The 15,982-nt window shown below is 48.3% G+C and overlaps 5 protein-coding genes across 5 annotated transcripts; all 5 read right to left on the bottom strand.

Annotated features, from left to right (window-relative positions):
• Positions 1 to 280: 280 nt before the first annotated feature.
• Positions 281 to 2,026, bottom strand: AtWU_10085 (putative tannase; the record flags this gene model as incomplete). The annotated part of the gene is made up of 1 exon (XM_035505190.1): positions 281 to 2,026. The coding sequence occupies one exon, from the start codon at positions 2,024 to 2,026 to the stop codon at positions 281 to 283; it is 1,746 nt and encodes a 581-aa protein (XP_035361083.1).
• A 4,679-nt stretch (positions 2,027 to 6,705) lies between these two features.
• On the bottom strand, positions 6,706 to 7,085 carry AtWU_10084 (peroxidase, 2 family protein; the record flags this gene model as incomplete). The annotated part of the gene is made up of 3 exons (XM_035505189.1): positions 6,706 to 6,751; positions 6,817 to 6,887; positions 6,951 to 7,085. 3 exons carry the CDS (start codon positions 7,083 to 7,085, stop codon positions 6,706 to 6,708), a joined length of 252 nt encoding a protein of 83 aa, XP_035361082.1.
• A 1,431-nt stretch (positions 7,086 to 8,516) lies between these two features.
• Positions 8,517 to 10,136, bottom strand: AtWU_10083 (feruloyl esterase; the record flags this gene model as incomplete). Its single annotated transcript, XM_035505188.1, has 2 exons — positions 8,517 to 8,834; positions 8,928 to 10,136. 2 exons carry the CDS (start codon positions 10,134 to 10,136, stop codon positions 8,517 to 8,519), a joined length of 1,527 nt encoding a protein of 508 aa, XP_035361081.1.
• A 1,196-nt stretch (positions 10,137 to 11,332) lies between these two features.
• AtWU_10082 (SMP-30/gluconolactonase/LRE family protein) lies at positions 11,333 to 12,488 on the bottom strand (the record flags this gene model as incomplete). Its single annotated transcript, XM_035505187.1, has 2 exons — positions 11,333 to 11,639; positions 11,749 to 12,488. The coding sequence occupies 2 exons, from the start codon at positions 12,486 to 12,488 to the stop codon at positions 11,333 to 11,335; spliced, it is 1,047 nt and encodes a 348-aa protein (XP_035361080.1).
• Positions 12,489 to 12,806: 318 nt separating this feature from the next.
• On the bottom strand, positions 12,807 to 14,789 carry AtWU_10081 (putative ankyrin repeat-containing protein; the record flags this gene model as incomplete). The annotated part of the gene is made up of 1 exon (XM_035505186.1): positions 12,807 to 14,789. The coding sequence occupies one exon, from the start codon at positions 14,787 to 14,789 to the stop codon at positions 12,807 to 12,809; it is 1,983 nt and encodes a 660-aa protein (XP_035361079.1).
• Positions 14,790 to 15,982: the final 1,193 nt, after the last annotated feature.

Raw genomic sequence — 15,982 nt, 5'->3', positions numbered from 1 at the left:
TCTCATTTCGACGTATGCTAAGATTGCTCATGCACGGTTTCTATACGCCTCAAGCTGCAAGAAGACATAGTCAGTTACGCTTTGGTATGAACGTTATATACAGTCAAATAATATTTTTGACTAAGTAAGCTAGTAAAAGTCTCTTCACACGTATACAGATTGAAGAAGACACAACAGGTGAAAGAAGTACAACGACTATCGAAGCGAAGATACTACATACAGACGGATAGAGATCCTATCAAAGGACCTTCCAAAATCCATGATTACTCATTCAACCCATTTAGAAAACGGGCATCTTGAAAGCATCAAAAGTGTAGTCCCAAGTAGCAAGGGACTTGGAGTCGTGAACACAAGAGAAGCTGGAGTTGCTGTTCCAGAGAGGACGAGAAGGCCACTGGCAAAGCATCTGGGTCTCACCAGCATAGGTACCGGAGGAGACGGTGGCGTTGAGGCGGGAAGGCTTGTTGCCGTTCTCAACCCAGTCGATCATGATCTCCATGTTGTCCTCGGGGTAAGGACCAGGCTGGAGGGAGTTGGTACCGCAGTGAGCAGCGCCGGGGACAAGGTAAAGCTGGTACCAGTCGGACATATCCTGCAGGGACTGGGTGTAGGTGGTGTTGGGGTACATGGCCTGACGGACAGCCTGCCAGTAGTGGACGGACGAGGCGGTAGGGATACTGGGGTCGGATTCACCGTGGTAGTGGATCATCTTACCACCGGACTCCTTGAAGGTGGTGAGGTCGATGACGGTGGTCTGGAGACTGTCAATGTAGCGAATCATACCAATGTTCATCCAGTCGACCAGGGTGTCGTAGGTAACGTTGTCGAGGTTCTCCAGGTTATCGATGTTGAGGAGCTGCACGAACTTGGTCACATACTCGCCACCGGTAGAGGGGATGCTCAGAGTCCAGGAGTCAGTGGTGGAATCGTACTCGGTGTCACCATCGGACAGCTCAGCGGCGATCTGCCACGAGAGGTAGGCACGCTTGCCGTTAGAGTCGTGAAGACCGTCGTAGATGGCCTGGGCGAGAGCAACACCCTCAGCGGTGACGCTGCCGTTCTGGGCGGGCTGGTAGCTAGTAGTGCTGCCTTCAGCACGCTTGCTGAAGCCAAAGCCCAGGGAGGTGTAGTTCTGTTCAGCGCAGTAGTAGGACTCGCCAATGATGGAGGTGAGGTTGAAGTTCAGCATGCAAAGGTCAGTACGGGAGACAACGCCATCGGTACGGCCGTCGAGAGGGTCACAGGCTTCGATGGTAGCGTTGACGATCTTGTCAAGTTCGCAAGGGGGAGGGTAGTAGTCCATGGTGTGTTCAATAGTGGCAGGGAAGACGTGGTGAACCTGCTGCTGAGCAAAGCGGAAGGCAGGGGCACCGGCAATGACACCGTCATATTCGTCTCCCCAGCGCTGTACCTGACTCATACCCTCACGACCACCATCGGAACAGCCCTCGTAGTAGGTGTAGATCTTCTTGTCGCTGGAGAGACCGTAGAAACCACGGGTCAGGGGCTTGGCGATCTTGGTCATTTCACCAAGAGCCTGGTAGGAGAACATGTAAGTAGCATCCCAGTTGATCGAGCCGTTGCCGTAGAGGACGACTTCATCGTAGCTGTAGGAGAAGGCGTCGTAGCCGGCGTCGGTGGCACCGGAGGCAGCACCGTACTCGAGACCGCCAGTAGCATCGCTGGACAGAGAGAAACCACCACCACCGGCAACGTAGAAACGGTTCTTGAAGTCGGAAGGAGCGGGCAGGGCGTACTTCACGACAACCTTGTCACCCTTCCCGGTGTGGGTGTAGGTAACAGTGACATTGCAGTAGTCGTAGGAGCCGGAGCTACCCATGCCAGAGCTGGCATCGGTGACGGTGTTGGCAGTGACGGCGGAGGGGATCAAGTTGATTCCCAGGAGGGTGCCGTTGGAAGGAAGGGCGGACTGAACATTGGAAACAGTGCAGAGATCGGACAGGGAACTAGCCTGAGCAGTGGCTGCTGCCAGAGCAGCGACAACTGCGCGAGTGGACTTGCGCATGTTGAGGGTCACTAAAGAGTGTGGAGGTGGATTGAATGAGCGAAGGTGCAGACTGTAAAGACTGACTGAAGCGTCTGTTGAAGAAGTTTGTTTGGGGTGGCGGATGGATGTCTTATATAGTACGATCATCTACCCAATATTGGGGACATACCGTGATAGCCGTCTCCTGTGGTTCGAGTGGAGTGAGAAGGCTATTCCATCGGCCGGGCCCACCAGGCTTGACATTCTGCAGCAGAAATTAACTCAGATTCTAACACTCGTCACCCGATTGCGCGGCCCGGAACAGTATTATCCAGATTATGGGGTTTAGTGACATCAGTAGATCACTGTGACAGCTGGCTTTCGCATGTCATGGGCGCAGTGTGATGGAAAGATCCAGAAGGGGCTGTGATCAAATGAAGACTCTTTCTCATATTGCAGCGCAGCGAAGTGTGAGTGATAACCTGTTTGTCGGTCATTGCTGCTTGTATGCTTCCTAAACTTGGTCAAACGGGACCTGAAACCCCGACACGAGTAGCAGGGAGTAGCAGCGACAATGGCATGGGATGCATCTAATCTGCATCTAATCAGGGCCTTCGCCAAGAGGGTCCCGATGTTAGGGCGGTAATAACCTTATCCGGGTGGAGTCAGTAAATCTCCGCTCGAGCAGTCGGGCGCCTTGGCAGGCCACAGGAGGTCCAACCAGGGTCTCGGCTTCTAGGACCCTTTTCGGCCATCGCATTTGCCTGACTGAACATTCACTGAGAGATGAACAGAATTCGACACATATACAAGCTATAAAGTCTACATTCCAGGCAGAGTGATCTACTTCTGCTCCCAAGCAAGCAGTTCCCAAAGGCTAAGCTTTTGGTTCCTGCGCGAAGTCGTGCGCCAAGCCAAATAGGGCATGGCTGGTTAGTGCCAAGTCGAGGCTTCGTCAGCTCAGTATCATGTTAAGGCGGCAGGTCGAAGACCCCCTGTCTATTTTCGAGCCTAGCGAGAGCCAATTTGGGCGTTTTAGACTAGTCGACAGATTCGTCATACCACACACACCCCATGGTCGGGGTCTGCTAACCTTTTCAGCGAACTCCGCAGGGAACCCGCAAACACCGTGGTCAAGGAAATCTGGTCCAGGCCGCGGGTGGCAGATGAATCCTAATTGACCCTGTTCAGCCCTGCGGTGAAGAAAATGATATTGATACGTAACTGTGCTGATCAGAATCTTGGTTCTAGCTTCAGAAAAGGACCCATTTGGATGATACTCACGAAGGGTGTTATTCTGTTGACAACATCCTACATGCTTGTAAGATCCGTGAATATAGGGACTCAATAATACAGGTACGGAATCCAATTAAGTCGACAGCCATCAAGGTGGCATACAGCAGGTGAAATGCATACGTACACGCCCATCAATCCGTGTTTGGCTCCATGTAAGTCTGAAGAGCCGATAACGGCTGTTCCACACTTCATCCCGATCTAAGTAGACTAGGCTGTTTGCCAAGATGATCGGCGCTTCCGCTTAGTCACTCATACTCCCATCATTCAGGGCATTGCTTCCAGTCTGGACATCACTATTGGTCAACATTTCAGCATACCCATAGCAACCTTTCCAGAATAGCTCTAGTCCAAACTGCGAAGAATGGGTGTCCTCCGGTGGCACCAGAATAGTATACTTTGCACGACCTTCTCGCCCAACAACTTGGGAACGTGAGCCCCGTTATTCCCAGTACACCATTCCTTGGTGTTTCTGTTTGATTCCACACTCTTAGCCCCACTGTTTGAGATCATTGCCCCTTGCGCAGCAAAACCACTGCTGGAAAATGAACTGAGAATCATCATAATTTTAGTATTACCAGATGTTGAGTTGACTTGACGGGAGCGTGCTCCATTTTCCGAGCAGAAATCTCGGCCTGAGATCATAGCCTAAAGCTCTCACTGAATAGCTTTTCGGGGCTACTCATCCTCCAGTCGGACTGGATTACCGGAATGGTCCCCTCACCCAGCCTGCGCCGGCGGACGACCGTACCTTCTTAATTTACTCGTGGATGCTGGCAAATTTGCAGCTGCAGAAAAAAGCCACTAGTTCATGAATTTCCATATAGCAATCCAAATTCACGTTTGGTGGCCTATACACGTGTCACTGTTGACTGGCGTTGAAATACCAACTTGACGTTGTGAATGCAGCAAACTTTATACGTATAATTCACAAGAGTGCCAAGGGCTACGTATATGGCCTAGATGGCTTTGTAACCATAACAACTTCTCGGCCTAGGACAGCTCGGAAACAAGTTAACCTCGTGACCTTATCCGAGTGCCACCAGACACCACAGGTTAAAGGTATCCTACATCTGCCCTACTGCTTGCCCTCTGGTTCAGATGCCATCACAAAGTGATCATATCATGAAACCCAATGATGAAAGAGGCGGTCCTTAGTCCTTCTTATCATTACGTTTGCAATATCTCACATGTGGGGATCCATTGCTCCATATCCAGCTTCATGGAGGTGAGCGAATAAAGCGCCGATATTGGAAGTGCATGGCACTTGCTGATGAGGCTGGACGCCAGCAATCAACTTGAATACACAATTTCGATGAACGCAAATTGATGCCTGTAGCAATATCAACACATCTGCGCTGACTATACTGGTGGGCTTCAACAATCTCTACGAAATAAATTGCTCATGTTCGAGAACTTTTCCGGTATCAATTTGATTGCGTGTGGGTCTCAATACCACTACGTAGTCCTGACTGAAGGTCATCCCTATTTTTAGACCCACCCGCATGATAAATAGCAACGCCTTATCACCCCGAGTCCTCTTATGCCTCGTGGCGTGCTGAATGAGGACGAGTTTGTTTGTGTTATCTTCAGTAATCTCTTGCCTATGCGGACCGCGGAGGCTTTGGCTCCATCGATTTCACGTATACCAACATAATCTGCTTCCTTATCTCTCAGCCCGTCTGTCACGCATCACGGCACAGTAATTATCGTGCGACCGGCCCCAAGCCCAGGTCCGCGTTACACCAGGGTTCGCCATTTTGTATGTATCTACCCGTGAGGCAAAGGTTTCGCACTTGCTCACGAGTCATACTCGTGAAAAAAGGTTCGTTGCCACACGAAAAAGCAGTGGTAGGTTGTTTTGAACAATATGCTGTTTCCCCATCGAGGTGTCTCACCAGCCAGTTGATGACCTAGATACATTTACTTCATGGCAAATAGTCGCTCACTAATCTTTATTGCCTGGGATTTGTTGTAGATAATGTTGTGTTGCCCCTATCATTCCGCTTTCCTGGGTCAACCTCCTTCGCCGCGCCCATACAGAGTGCCCAATATCCCAGATCTGACCTACTGTAGACTGCCAGTACGCATAAGGATTGTTTAAAAAGAATACAAAGGACCGCACTGCGACAGATGAGAGTCTATTTCAAAAGGGTCCCTTCCGTTGCAGGGATCAATTCTTGCTCGTCATTGATCATGCATATGTTTGTGCGAAAATATATGTAGAAAAGGATGTTACGTAATAGCTCTCGAAGTGGCTGGATTTCAATCTTCAGGATTCGATTCCTCTGTTGAGATACACGGGCTACTATAGCTAATATCTTGGACATAGCCAAGTAGCTAACAAATATTAAAGGACATGGGAAGGTAAATATATTTAGCGTAATGTATATTGGACGAAACAACTGTTGCAGGCCGTATTCTGAGATGGCAGGCGTCATGGAAATAAGATGCGACCACCGAAAAGGTCTATGTAGTGCTATTAGAGCTATGAGTGACATTTTCAATGAAGTGTCCCATATAGGGGCTCAGTGAATATGCCTTTCTGGGCCCTTTTTTAAGTGTTCATGATAGAAATTTTGTTTACGAGTAACACAAGTATACCATGCGAATATCCGTGAATTGCTATTTGCAACTAATTATCAATGCTGATGCTTTTATATATTATCCCAATGCCATTCTGAGACATACACTTATCAACGCGAATGCGAACTGCCAAATGCGGTTAAAGAAAAGGGAAACCTAGGCAAAATTAAAGCTTCGGAAAACGAACCCGATCCACTATTGTTTATGCGCTCGTTGACGTGGGGCGCTTGGCTCAGTCGAGATTTGTGCTCTGATAGGAGTCGACAGACTCTGGGCCATATACAGTGAGACACAAGCCACATGCACCTGTTTAGATAAAAGGCCGCCTAGGGTAGTCAAGTAACAGGACATATTGTGGGGGTTTTGCAGTAATAATGCCGTGTAATAACTTAAATACTACAGCAATAGAAATCTTTCTGAATGGTGTGCTTACTCATGTATATTTTCCGGAACTCTGACCTGCGCAAATTTTGATTCCCACTTTCGTGGGAACAGGTGAAATCAGCCTCGTTATGGTGGATATCTGTGGATCTGCAGGGTTCTGAGATGAGAGTCTCCACCCTTTTTGAATTAAGCCCTTCACTCGGCCCCATTTCAATTAGGCCCAGACGCTCTCCTTCTACACCACGCATTTGATAAAAAAGTAAGAGTGTTAGTTCGCATGTCTGCACCCGCTACTGTAAGGGCCACAAAGGTATCTGAGTTCATCGTAAATTAGATTTTATTACATCTGAGTCTCTTGCCGAACAAGGCAATCCTGTATAAAAGCACCGACCAATATCTCCCTTAACACAAAATTTGTCTGCCGGCTCGCACAAACTACTCGCATGGACACTATATTATTCGCCCCCACAGCAACACTCAAAGCACATGAGTCCGCAGCATCTAAAAGAATCAGTATAGTATCCATAGTGGAGCGAAGAAGTAAGCATCACCAAGGGGAAACCTACACTCCACAACAAACTTCTCCTGCTTCACCACCTCCTCGCAAGTTCACATCTGAGGATTCCGGGGCCGCTGTCTTTGCTGGTGGTCAGTATCCTTGACGCTATAGTCGAGAGTGTTGTTCATGAATGTACCATACCGAAGCTTTTGTGCTGGGAGCTTCAGGAGCAGTTGGTTGTTGCATGGTCACAGTCTCTGGATCCCAGACATGGCTTTGTGGTTCTGGAGCAGGGGCTTTGCTGAAAGGCATGAGAATCAAATCGAAGAGGTTCATCTTGTTCCCTTGAGAAGAATATTATGCAGAGCGTGCAGTTCTATGGCGAGGAGAACCTTTTATATGTGTGTAGCACCCCTGGGTCTGCAGAAATATGATAGCTAAATTAGTGCCATAGAGCAGGAAAGCGTTATTGAGATTTCCTTTCACCTGCATGGAGCCATCCACTCCACAGCAGATCCACTATGAAACCCATGGTGAGGATCTAGTCGCAACTAGCGACCTTCTACGAGATCGAACGCCTCTTGGGTTGATATTCATGGTTATGTAACAAACACATACTAGGGCGCAGTCTCAGCTCGTGCCATAACACAACATTAACGACTTGTTAAAAATTCATGGTTCCCTTCTATGCATGCCGTACAGAACTGCAAGACGTGGAAATCCAAGGTAAAAAAGGCTTGTTATCTACGGATAAACATAGGAGAAACATACAAGCCTCGGAAAAGGATGAGATTGAGCCAAGTACCTGAAGCCAAAAAACATCACCAATCGGGGAAAAGTACCACCTACTCCACCTCATAAAAGAAGTTGAGTCCTGGGAGCTGGCTCAATCGAATTGGTCAACCTTGTGGATCTACCTAGTAATAAGACCCACAGTTTTATAGGCACCAGCTTTACTGATTGGCTTGTTATCGTACTCGAATGCGAATAGCCTTTTCAAGATTAGCGGTCTTACTTCTTGCACTGATTTTGAAGCTGGTCCTACGTAATGAGTAGTGCCTATCTCACATTTTATTTGTGTTCCGTAGACCCTGAATTTCAGCCCTGTGAGTCAGACCCTTTATCAGGGTCCACCGGGGCTGGCATTAAAATTCGAATCTTCTACCACCTGCCATCCCACTCATCCGTTGACCTTGATTGGGAAGACACAAAACATTTAGATGAAATTTCTGCTGACAGGGTTCCGTAGAAAGATTGTCGTTCAAAATTACGGCAAATTTCGGACCAATTGCTCAAGAGAACTTCTATTCGTGACCCTCTTTTGGCCTACGATGTATCAAGCTAGTGATCCTCGAAACCGAGTGGAAAAAAGAAGCGCATTATTCTTCGGACCTCGTCTCGAATCCGAGACCCCCTATTGGTGCTGTCGTACTGTCTGCGCTAGTTGACGGAGATAAACCCCTGAACACGTTCTTGACCCGGACTGTCGGGTACCTTCACCGGCTTCTTTATGTTGGGATCACGATATTTCGAGAAATGGCACATTTCTGCTTCTATATCTTTTCCCTTATCATAGCCATTTCTCTAAATTCGAACATCGACGTGTAAAGATAATATTGATACAATACATGAAGCTAAATACAATTGGAACGTAATTAGGCGCACAGAGCACGAAGAAGAAATTTATCCCTACCGGTGAAGGAATGTAAGAATCTGAAAGGCCAATCGTGGCTAATAGGAGACACAACGTAGCATCTTCCGCATCGCTTAGGTGCAACGGAAGCTCTCGGCCAGAGAGATATTGCCACCGATATACTCAATCTGGGAAGGATAGGGGCACAAGTTGCGATGGAGACCATTTCCGAGCGACGGGTATTCCACAGGTAGGGTGTCCGGGGCTGTGCCATTCTCGACCCAACGCTGGAGAGCTTTCATGACGGTGGTGGGCTGGCCACCGAGGCCGCCGGCGCAGTGACCGAGACCCGGCGACTCGAAGAAGCGCCAGAAGTCCTGAATATCCGGGAAGAGCGCCTGCGCCTTGTTGTAGAGATATTCGGTACCTTTGGTGGGGATACTGGGATCGGCCTGTTCGGTAAAGGGATTATTGGTTAATTACTGCTGTCATGGCTTTGGCAATTTGGCTGGGGGAAGGATGAAGAGGGTGGGAGAAAGACGTACCATGCCGTGGTAGCTCAGCAGCTTGCCTCCATTATTTTTGAAAGCATGCAAATTTGCATCGTCCGCATTCCAGGCGCTACCATATTCCGAAGTGATGAGGTTGAAAAACTCCTGGTATTCCGTGTGGCTCAACCCCATGGTGTCGAAGCTGATATTCTTAGCGACGAACAGATTGAACCATTCATCCTTCACGGTGGCGAAAGATGAGCTGTTGAATCCTGGTTGAGCACCAAAGGTACTAGCGATGTCGGACCCCGGGTTGTAGCCATACCAGAGCTGGTGGCCGTCAGTGGCCTGCGCGCCCGACCAGGCAGCATCAATGATGACCGCGGCGCCCTGACTCAGTGCGATAGTGCGGTTCAGGGAGTCACAGGTAAATGTTTTGTTCACTGCGGTATAGGGATCGTAGTTACAGGCAGTCATGTTGGAGATAAGTCCATCTACCGCACCATCAAGGGGATCACAGTAGGTGATCGCCTCGCGTGTCAAGAAGTCCAGCTCGCAGACGAGCGGGTTCAGGTTGTGCCAGATGCGCATGAAGAGAGTATAGTACAGCGAGGAAGTAAACTTGGTAAAAGATTGTGCGGGAGCTGAGGCAGCAATACCATCGTAGGCAGTGGGATAGCGCTCAGCGATCATCATTCCCTGCCGGCCTCCTTGCGAGCAACCACTCCAGTAAGAATACTCAGGAGCACGACCGTAGAAGCTGTTCACCAGGCTCTTCCCAATGATGGCTTGGTCATTGTAGGCCCGGGATCCGAAGTTTTCCACTGCAACCCAATCAACATTGCCCGGACTGGTGAGCGCCCATTCACGAGGTCCTGTAGTATCCTTTCCCAGTCCAGCATCGGTGGTGGTGGTAGCAAATCCTTCCCCAAGTGCACCTCCCATGAAGAACTCGGACAACACAAACCGGCCAGCAGCCCACCCGCCACCTCCTGTTGCCTGCAGGCGGCCGTTCCAGTTGGCAGGTTCGGGAAGCCAGGTCTCGACGGTGATGTTATCCTCGTAGCCGGGATGGGTATATTTCACGGTAATGTTGCAGAACTTCGCATTTTCGAGTTCAACAGTACCTCCATTATAGTTGAACGTGTACGGAATGTAATCGGTGTAATTGGTGACCCAAGATGCAGAAAGAGAAATGATCTCAGCCCCGTACACGACCGGGGTCTGAATGGCTGCAGGCGAGCAAATGGAAAAGTTTGACATGGCTGCTAAAGGAATGTGAGCCAGGAACGAGTGTATGAAATGAAATGAGAGTCGCAGATTGCAATTCTCCGATTCATCCTTCCTTTTATACCCAGCTTTTCAGCCTGGACTGGGTAACCCATATTATTCCAACCTTGAATGACATCGATTTGGGAAGGGGGTTTAGGGATGGTGGAGCCCAAGTCGGGCGACGGCCGAGTGGCTCTTCCCGGATAGGATGTTCGTACTCGGGATAAACAGTAACATGCCGGCTCCACCTTTCTCTGAACCCTGGATGCCGAACTAGGTTGCGCCGTACTCGCGCCACAGAACCCTCACGATTTTTAGGCTTCTAGGCACATTGAAATTTACCAATCATATTGCCTTGATACCTGTAATTGCGCGTGTTTACGAATGTCCCATCTACGTCAGACAAATGTCTAAATTTTCTAGTCTCACATCAATCTCGCCAAGGCAGCGCCCTGCTTTTGCTGCCTATGATATACCATCCATGCATTGCGTCCAGTTTTTATCTCCGTCCTCTTATGCGCATCCTGTAAGTGCCTACATACCCGACATACCATATGCTAATGGACGCTGAGTACCTGGAACTCGGGATCTTGTCATGCCTACCGGCATTCATGATATACTCAGCCGATTTATTCCATATGCGCACACATGGAAAGGCAAATCCATGCTCTGCAGATGGTAATACATTGACAGAGGCAACTACTTGATTAAGCGAATCTGGAGACATGGGAATATTTCGCACTGGAGCCAAGAGCTATAAAGGCTATATCTAGATGTGGCACTGGAGGAAACAATGTATCTAGGAAGGATCTATACATTCTAGTGTGATCAAAATCTGAATAATTGAAGACGTGTCTTCGCTGTCTTTCAACGCAATGTAAAACCATGTGATGTATTGACAATCGGTGAATTTCGAAATATGATTTGATCATACACACACCATATCACATTTGACTACCACCAATAAAGCCCTTGCTGCTTTCTTACTGTCATCTCTGGTTTGCAATTTATGCATTGACTTCGTTATCAACATTTTATAAGGACACATAGACGCGCCACTTCATGCGGGATATATTACAAAGCAAACCTCCAGCTCAGTAGATAATGCTTTCCCAATGCCGTCGAACATATAATACCACACTGCCTGCACCCCCACCTCAGCAAAAGGACCAAATCATTCCACTCCTTCATATTTTCAAGATAGACCCCTTCACCCAATGCCCAAGCTGCGCAGACAAGAGACGGTTCTCATTCATAATAAACATCCGCCCATTGCGGCCAAAGGAAAAATTAGCCACGCCGCTCTTGATGTAAATCTTCCCCAACAAGACACCACCGGGCGACCAGACGTTAACCCCGTCCCCGCAGCCAGCGTACACATTACCTTCCATATCGGTCTTGATCCCATCCGGAATACCGTTTGCTGCCATGGCGAAGACGCGACGGTTGGTCAGAAATGGCTGGCCGTGGTAGGTGGTAATGTCGAATACATATCTGAATAGTTGCATATCAGCCAACCATAAAGGTAAAATAGAGTACCCTACTTGCGAACATAAAGGAAAGCGACAAGAGATCATAGAGTGGGGAAGGGAAAATGACATACATGGTGGAAGGCTTAGTCGGATCCGTCGTCCCATCACCAACCGTATACGCCGTATCGGTGATGTATACTATTTTTTCATCAGGAGAGAAAGAAATGCCATTCGGACGACCAAATCCATCCGCAACGACGCGCACATCCCCTGTACTCGGATCATAGCGATAAACTTGGTTCGGCAGTTGCGGTGCAGGCCGGATGCCCTGCTCGTATCCGTACGTAGGATCAGTGAACCAGATAGAGCCATCGCTATGGACAACCACATCATTCAGGGAATTGAAATTCCGACCGTAGAAACCACTGATTAAGAGCTCGGATTCATATGGTGGGTCAATAGACATCTGGAATAGACCCCCAGATTGGTTGAGCGTGCCTTGGCCGCAGAAGATGATTCCAGACTCGTGGTTGATACCTCCGTTGGGAAGAGGAATGGTGGTATTGATTATTTCTGATGTCACTGGGTTGCTGCTAAGGGATACTTTGGAGATCTTGATTGTTGACTGGTTGGTGAGGGGATCGGTGAAGATGTTGCTAGTCATGAACAGTTCTTCTGTGGATGGGATAAAGACACTTGCTTCATGGGCGAACGGGAAGTCATTGTTCTCTAGAAGAACTTCTAATTTTGGGGCATTGCCTGTGATGTTCAGGAATCGACTATCGTAGTATTCGAATCCTGTGGTGGCTTGGGAGAACTCGGGCTGCACGCCGGTGACGGACATATTGTGGGCCATTGGGATGGTGGCCATGGCGAAAGTAATGCTATGTTATTAGTTAAAGTGTGAGGGGGCATGGAGATTTATAAGCTCACTAGTAAGTTATATCGGGGGTTTCTCGGCTGATCTTAGGCCAGGAACTGCGCTGGGGTTGAGGTTGAGCAGCCAGCAATTTCCGCCTTAAGGGATGAAGCGGGGACAATGTGGGCGATCATCGCCGTAATCGGTCCAGGTAGGGAATCAGCGTGTGAATGTACTATTTTGGCAACTTCAACAAAAGAGTAACTCCATATTTATCTACTCAGAGTAGGTATATAACAAGAACACTAATCAGAATAATCAATAGCAGCTTCAAGGGGCATGCTCCATACGCTCAATGTGCTGCCTTATAAGCTCAGCCACATCTGTATGACCATTTTCTTGGGCTAGCGCCAGCGCTGACTTCCCATTCTTATCCTGCAAATGCGGATTGATTCCTTCTGCGGCAAGAAGAATTCTCACAATCTCCATGTCGCCACGAACCGCTGCACATGGTAGGGGTGGAAGCCCATTATAATGCCCACGGTTCGGGTCTGCCCCCGCTGAAAGTAAAAACTTCACCGCCTCCGGACTACAGCGTCCTAATGCCATCGCTAACGGCGTCGAACCATCCCTGCATTGCACATCGACATTCGCACCTGCATCAAGAGAGACTCTGAACAGTTCGACCTGGTCCATCCGACGCCTCCATGCTATGTTGTGGAGAGGCGTTCGTCCATCATAACCGGGAATGCTTGGGTTTGCTCCTCCTTTGAGTAGAAGCTTTACCATTTTCGAATCACCCAATGCTGACGCCTTTAACAGAGGAGTGTCTCCTGCATCGTCCGCAATATCAGGCGTGGCGCCTGCAGAAAGCAGCATGCTCACCTCTTCCAAGGCCCCGCACACGGTCGCGATTGCAAGGGCCGTGTTTCCATGTCTCTGGTCTTGTGTGTCAAGTGCTGCTCCTGCGGCAATAAGCGCTTCAACTATCTCCACGACTGTCTCCGCATGATATAGACCATCACAAGCCATAGTGAGGGCTGTTCTCCCAAGCTGAGACGGGAAGTTAACATCTGCACCCGCAGAAATAAGAAATTTGACCATTTCCGATTTTCTTCCCCGTACAGCGCAGAAAAGTGGCGTTGCTCCCTCTACATTGCGGATATGGAATTCTGCACCTGCAGCGAGAAGCGCTTTGACAACTTCCACGTTTCCAGATTTCGCAGCATACATGAGTGCTGTATCTTCATGGCTATCCTGGGTGTTAACATCCGCACCGGCAGCTATAAGCGCTTCAACGGTTTCCAAATCTCCGGATCCAGCAGCGCGTAGGAGTGGTCCTGATCCATAATCATTTTCCATATGAATGTCTGCACCTGCAGTAATAAGTAACTTGACGATTGACGCATCACCACGCTCTGCTGCTCGAGAAAGTGGGGTCTCTCCAGTACTGGAGGAAGAGTTAGGGTCCACCCTTCCTGTGTTGAGCAGCATGGTGACTATTTTTACTTCTCCAGCACGTGCCGCTTCAGCCAATGGACTCACGTTGTACAAGTCTCTTAAATCTGGATGGACACCCTGTGTAGCAAGCAGAATTCTAACCACCTCTTCATGGCCATGTTTTGCCGCCAATGACAGGATAGATACGCCATATTGATCCCGTAAATGAGGATCAACCCCTTCAGTCGCAAGTAGTAACATCACCGTTTCCTGATGGTTTCCTGCTGCTGCTTTGAGTAACGGGGTTTTTCCATGAAAGCATTGATAATTCGGATTTACTCGCTTGGTAGCAAGAAGCAACTTGACTACATCTAGGTGCCCAGATTCTGCTGCCGCGCGCAACGGTGTTTCACCCCAGTCGCCTTCCTGGTCGGGGTTGACGTCCTTCAAGTTGAGTAGCATTCTCACTATACCTTCTTGCCCTTTCGCCGCTGCGCAGTAGAGTGGGGCGTCCCAAGAGAGTTGGGCGTTCCATGATCCTCTGACGTCAGGCTTGATGCCCTCCGTGGAAAGGATGAGTCTCACAATATCCTCATGCCCTAACTCAGCTGCTTTCGATAAAGCAATTTGTGCAGATCTGAATGATTCTGGCGTGCGTAATTTTGATAGTGACATTCGAGCTGTTATCTCTTGTGCATTGCCTGCAGCCCAGATTAATGCCTGTGGGTAAGGATGATGCATGTCCCAGTGATACAGGAAGGGGTTGATGTATCGATAGAGATGAGTGCTTGTCCTCGCCAGATTGTTCAGATCCTCACTATCTAGCCAGTCTGCGATGCACTGCAACACATCGCCAGGTAGTTCGCCGAGCATTTTGAATAGGTTCTTTTGTTGGCCTGATGTATAGGATGGGGATAGTAAGATGTAGTATGATAGTGTTTGTGTGAAGAAAATGAGGTGCCTCTTCAGTCATATAAATACATATTAAGTAGTTACATTCCTATCGCTGGGTATGCACTAGGTACTCTCTTACTGGCAAGTCGTCAAAGAAACTGACTGACGATAAGCCAGTTTGCTTCTTGATATGCGGACCATTCCAGTATTTCGAGTGCTGTCTTTAGCGAAAAGAACAGGCCGTCCAAAATAATGGGGCTCGTTGCTTGAAGAACGAATGCCTGATGAAGAACAAATGCCTGATGTAGTATCTAGGAAGACTTCATTGTACGTGAAGATCTTGTTGACATGGAAAACGGATGGTACTTCCCGCAGGATAGATGATCTCTGGGAAGCACAAGTTCAAAGTAAAGGTCGAAATGCTGAAGATATGGTTCTTGAAAGCCGACCGACAAAGAGGGCGGGTAGGATTGACATTTCTTTGAAGTGGAGAGCGACCCTCAATCAAGTGGGTTGTGCCTGCCTTGAAAAGATATTCGAACTTGGATTCCTGACAAACATAGCTATCATGGCAGTTTTACATTGGATTAGATACCAAGGGGCTTATCCAACAGACCTCTTCCCCGCCATAGCGATGGTAACTACCAGAAAGTGCCCGTAAAAATATCTGGTTGAGCTCGAATTCATGGTCCCGATAAGGCCTTCTGAACGATGGTCAAAGAAACCTTAAATATGCTTTTTGTAGAGGAGGGTCTTGTTAACAGTCTCACAAAGAATTCTCACAAGGAACCTTACAACTGTACGATCGCTCATGTTCTTAAACCAAAAGATGTCTTTCTGAGGGTCTTTCAACAACTCAAGACCTCTAAGGCCTTTGTTGTCCTCCTTAAAAACACTTGGAGATTACGTTCCCTTCAAATTATCAATTTTTTCATATATGCTTTGTTTGTTTGCACCGCTTGACAGGCTGGGAGGAAGATCATATGGCAGGGTTGTGGATGTGAGGGGAGCCTACCCTTGATTTAATGACAAACCCACCATCTGATCGTAAAACTAACATTGTAAGATTTAATCCCTATTATATCTTCATCGTTTATAGTCATTCACAATATTAAGTCCATTGCACAGCGAATAGCAGGCCTTCCAACATGACGACAATCGTGAACATGATT

This window comes from Aspergillus tubingensis, assembly GCF_013340325.1.
Source record: "Aspergillus tubingensis WU-2223L DNA, scaffold_12, whole genome shotgun sequence".
Lineage (NCBI taxonomy): Eukaryota > Fungi > Ascomycota > Eurotiomycetes > Eurotiales > Aspergillaceae > Aspergillus > Aspergillus tubingensis.
Note: the sequence above shows the minus strand (reverse complement) of the source record. Positions and strands in the feature narration are given on the sequence as shown.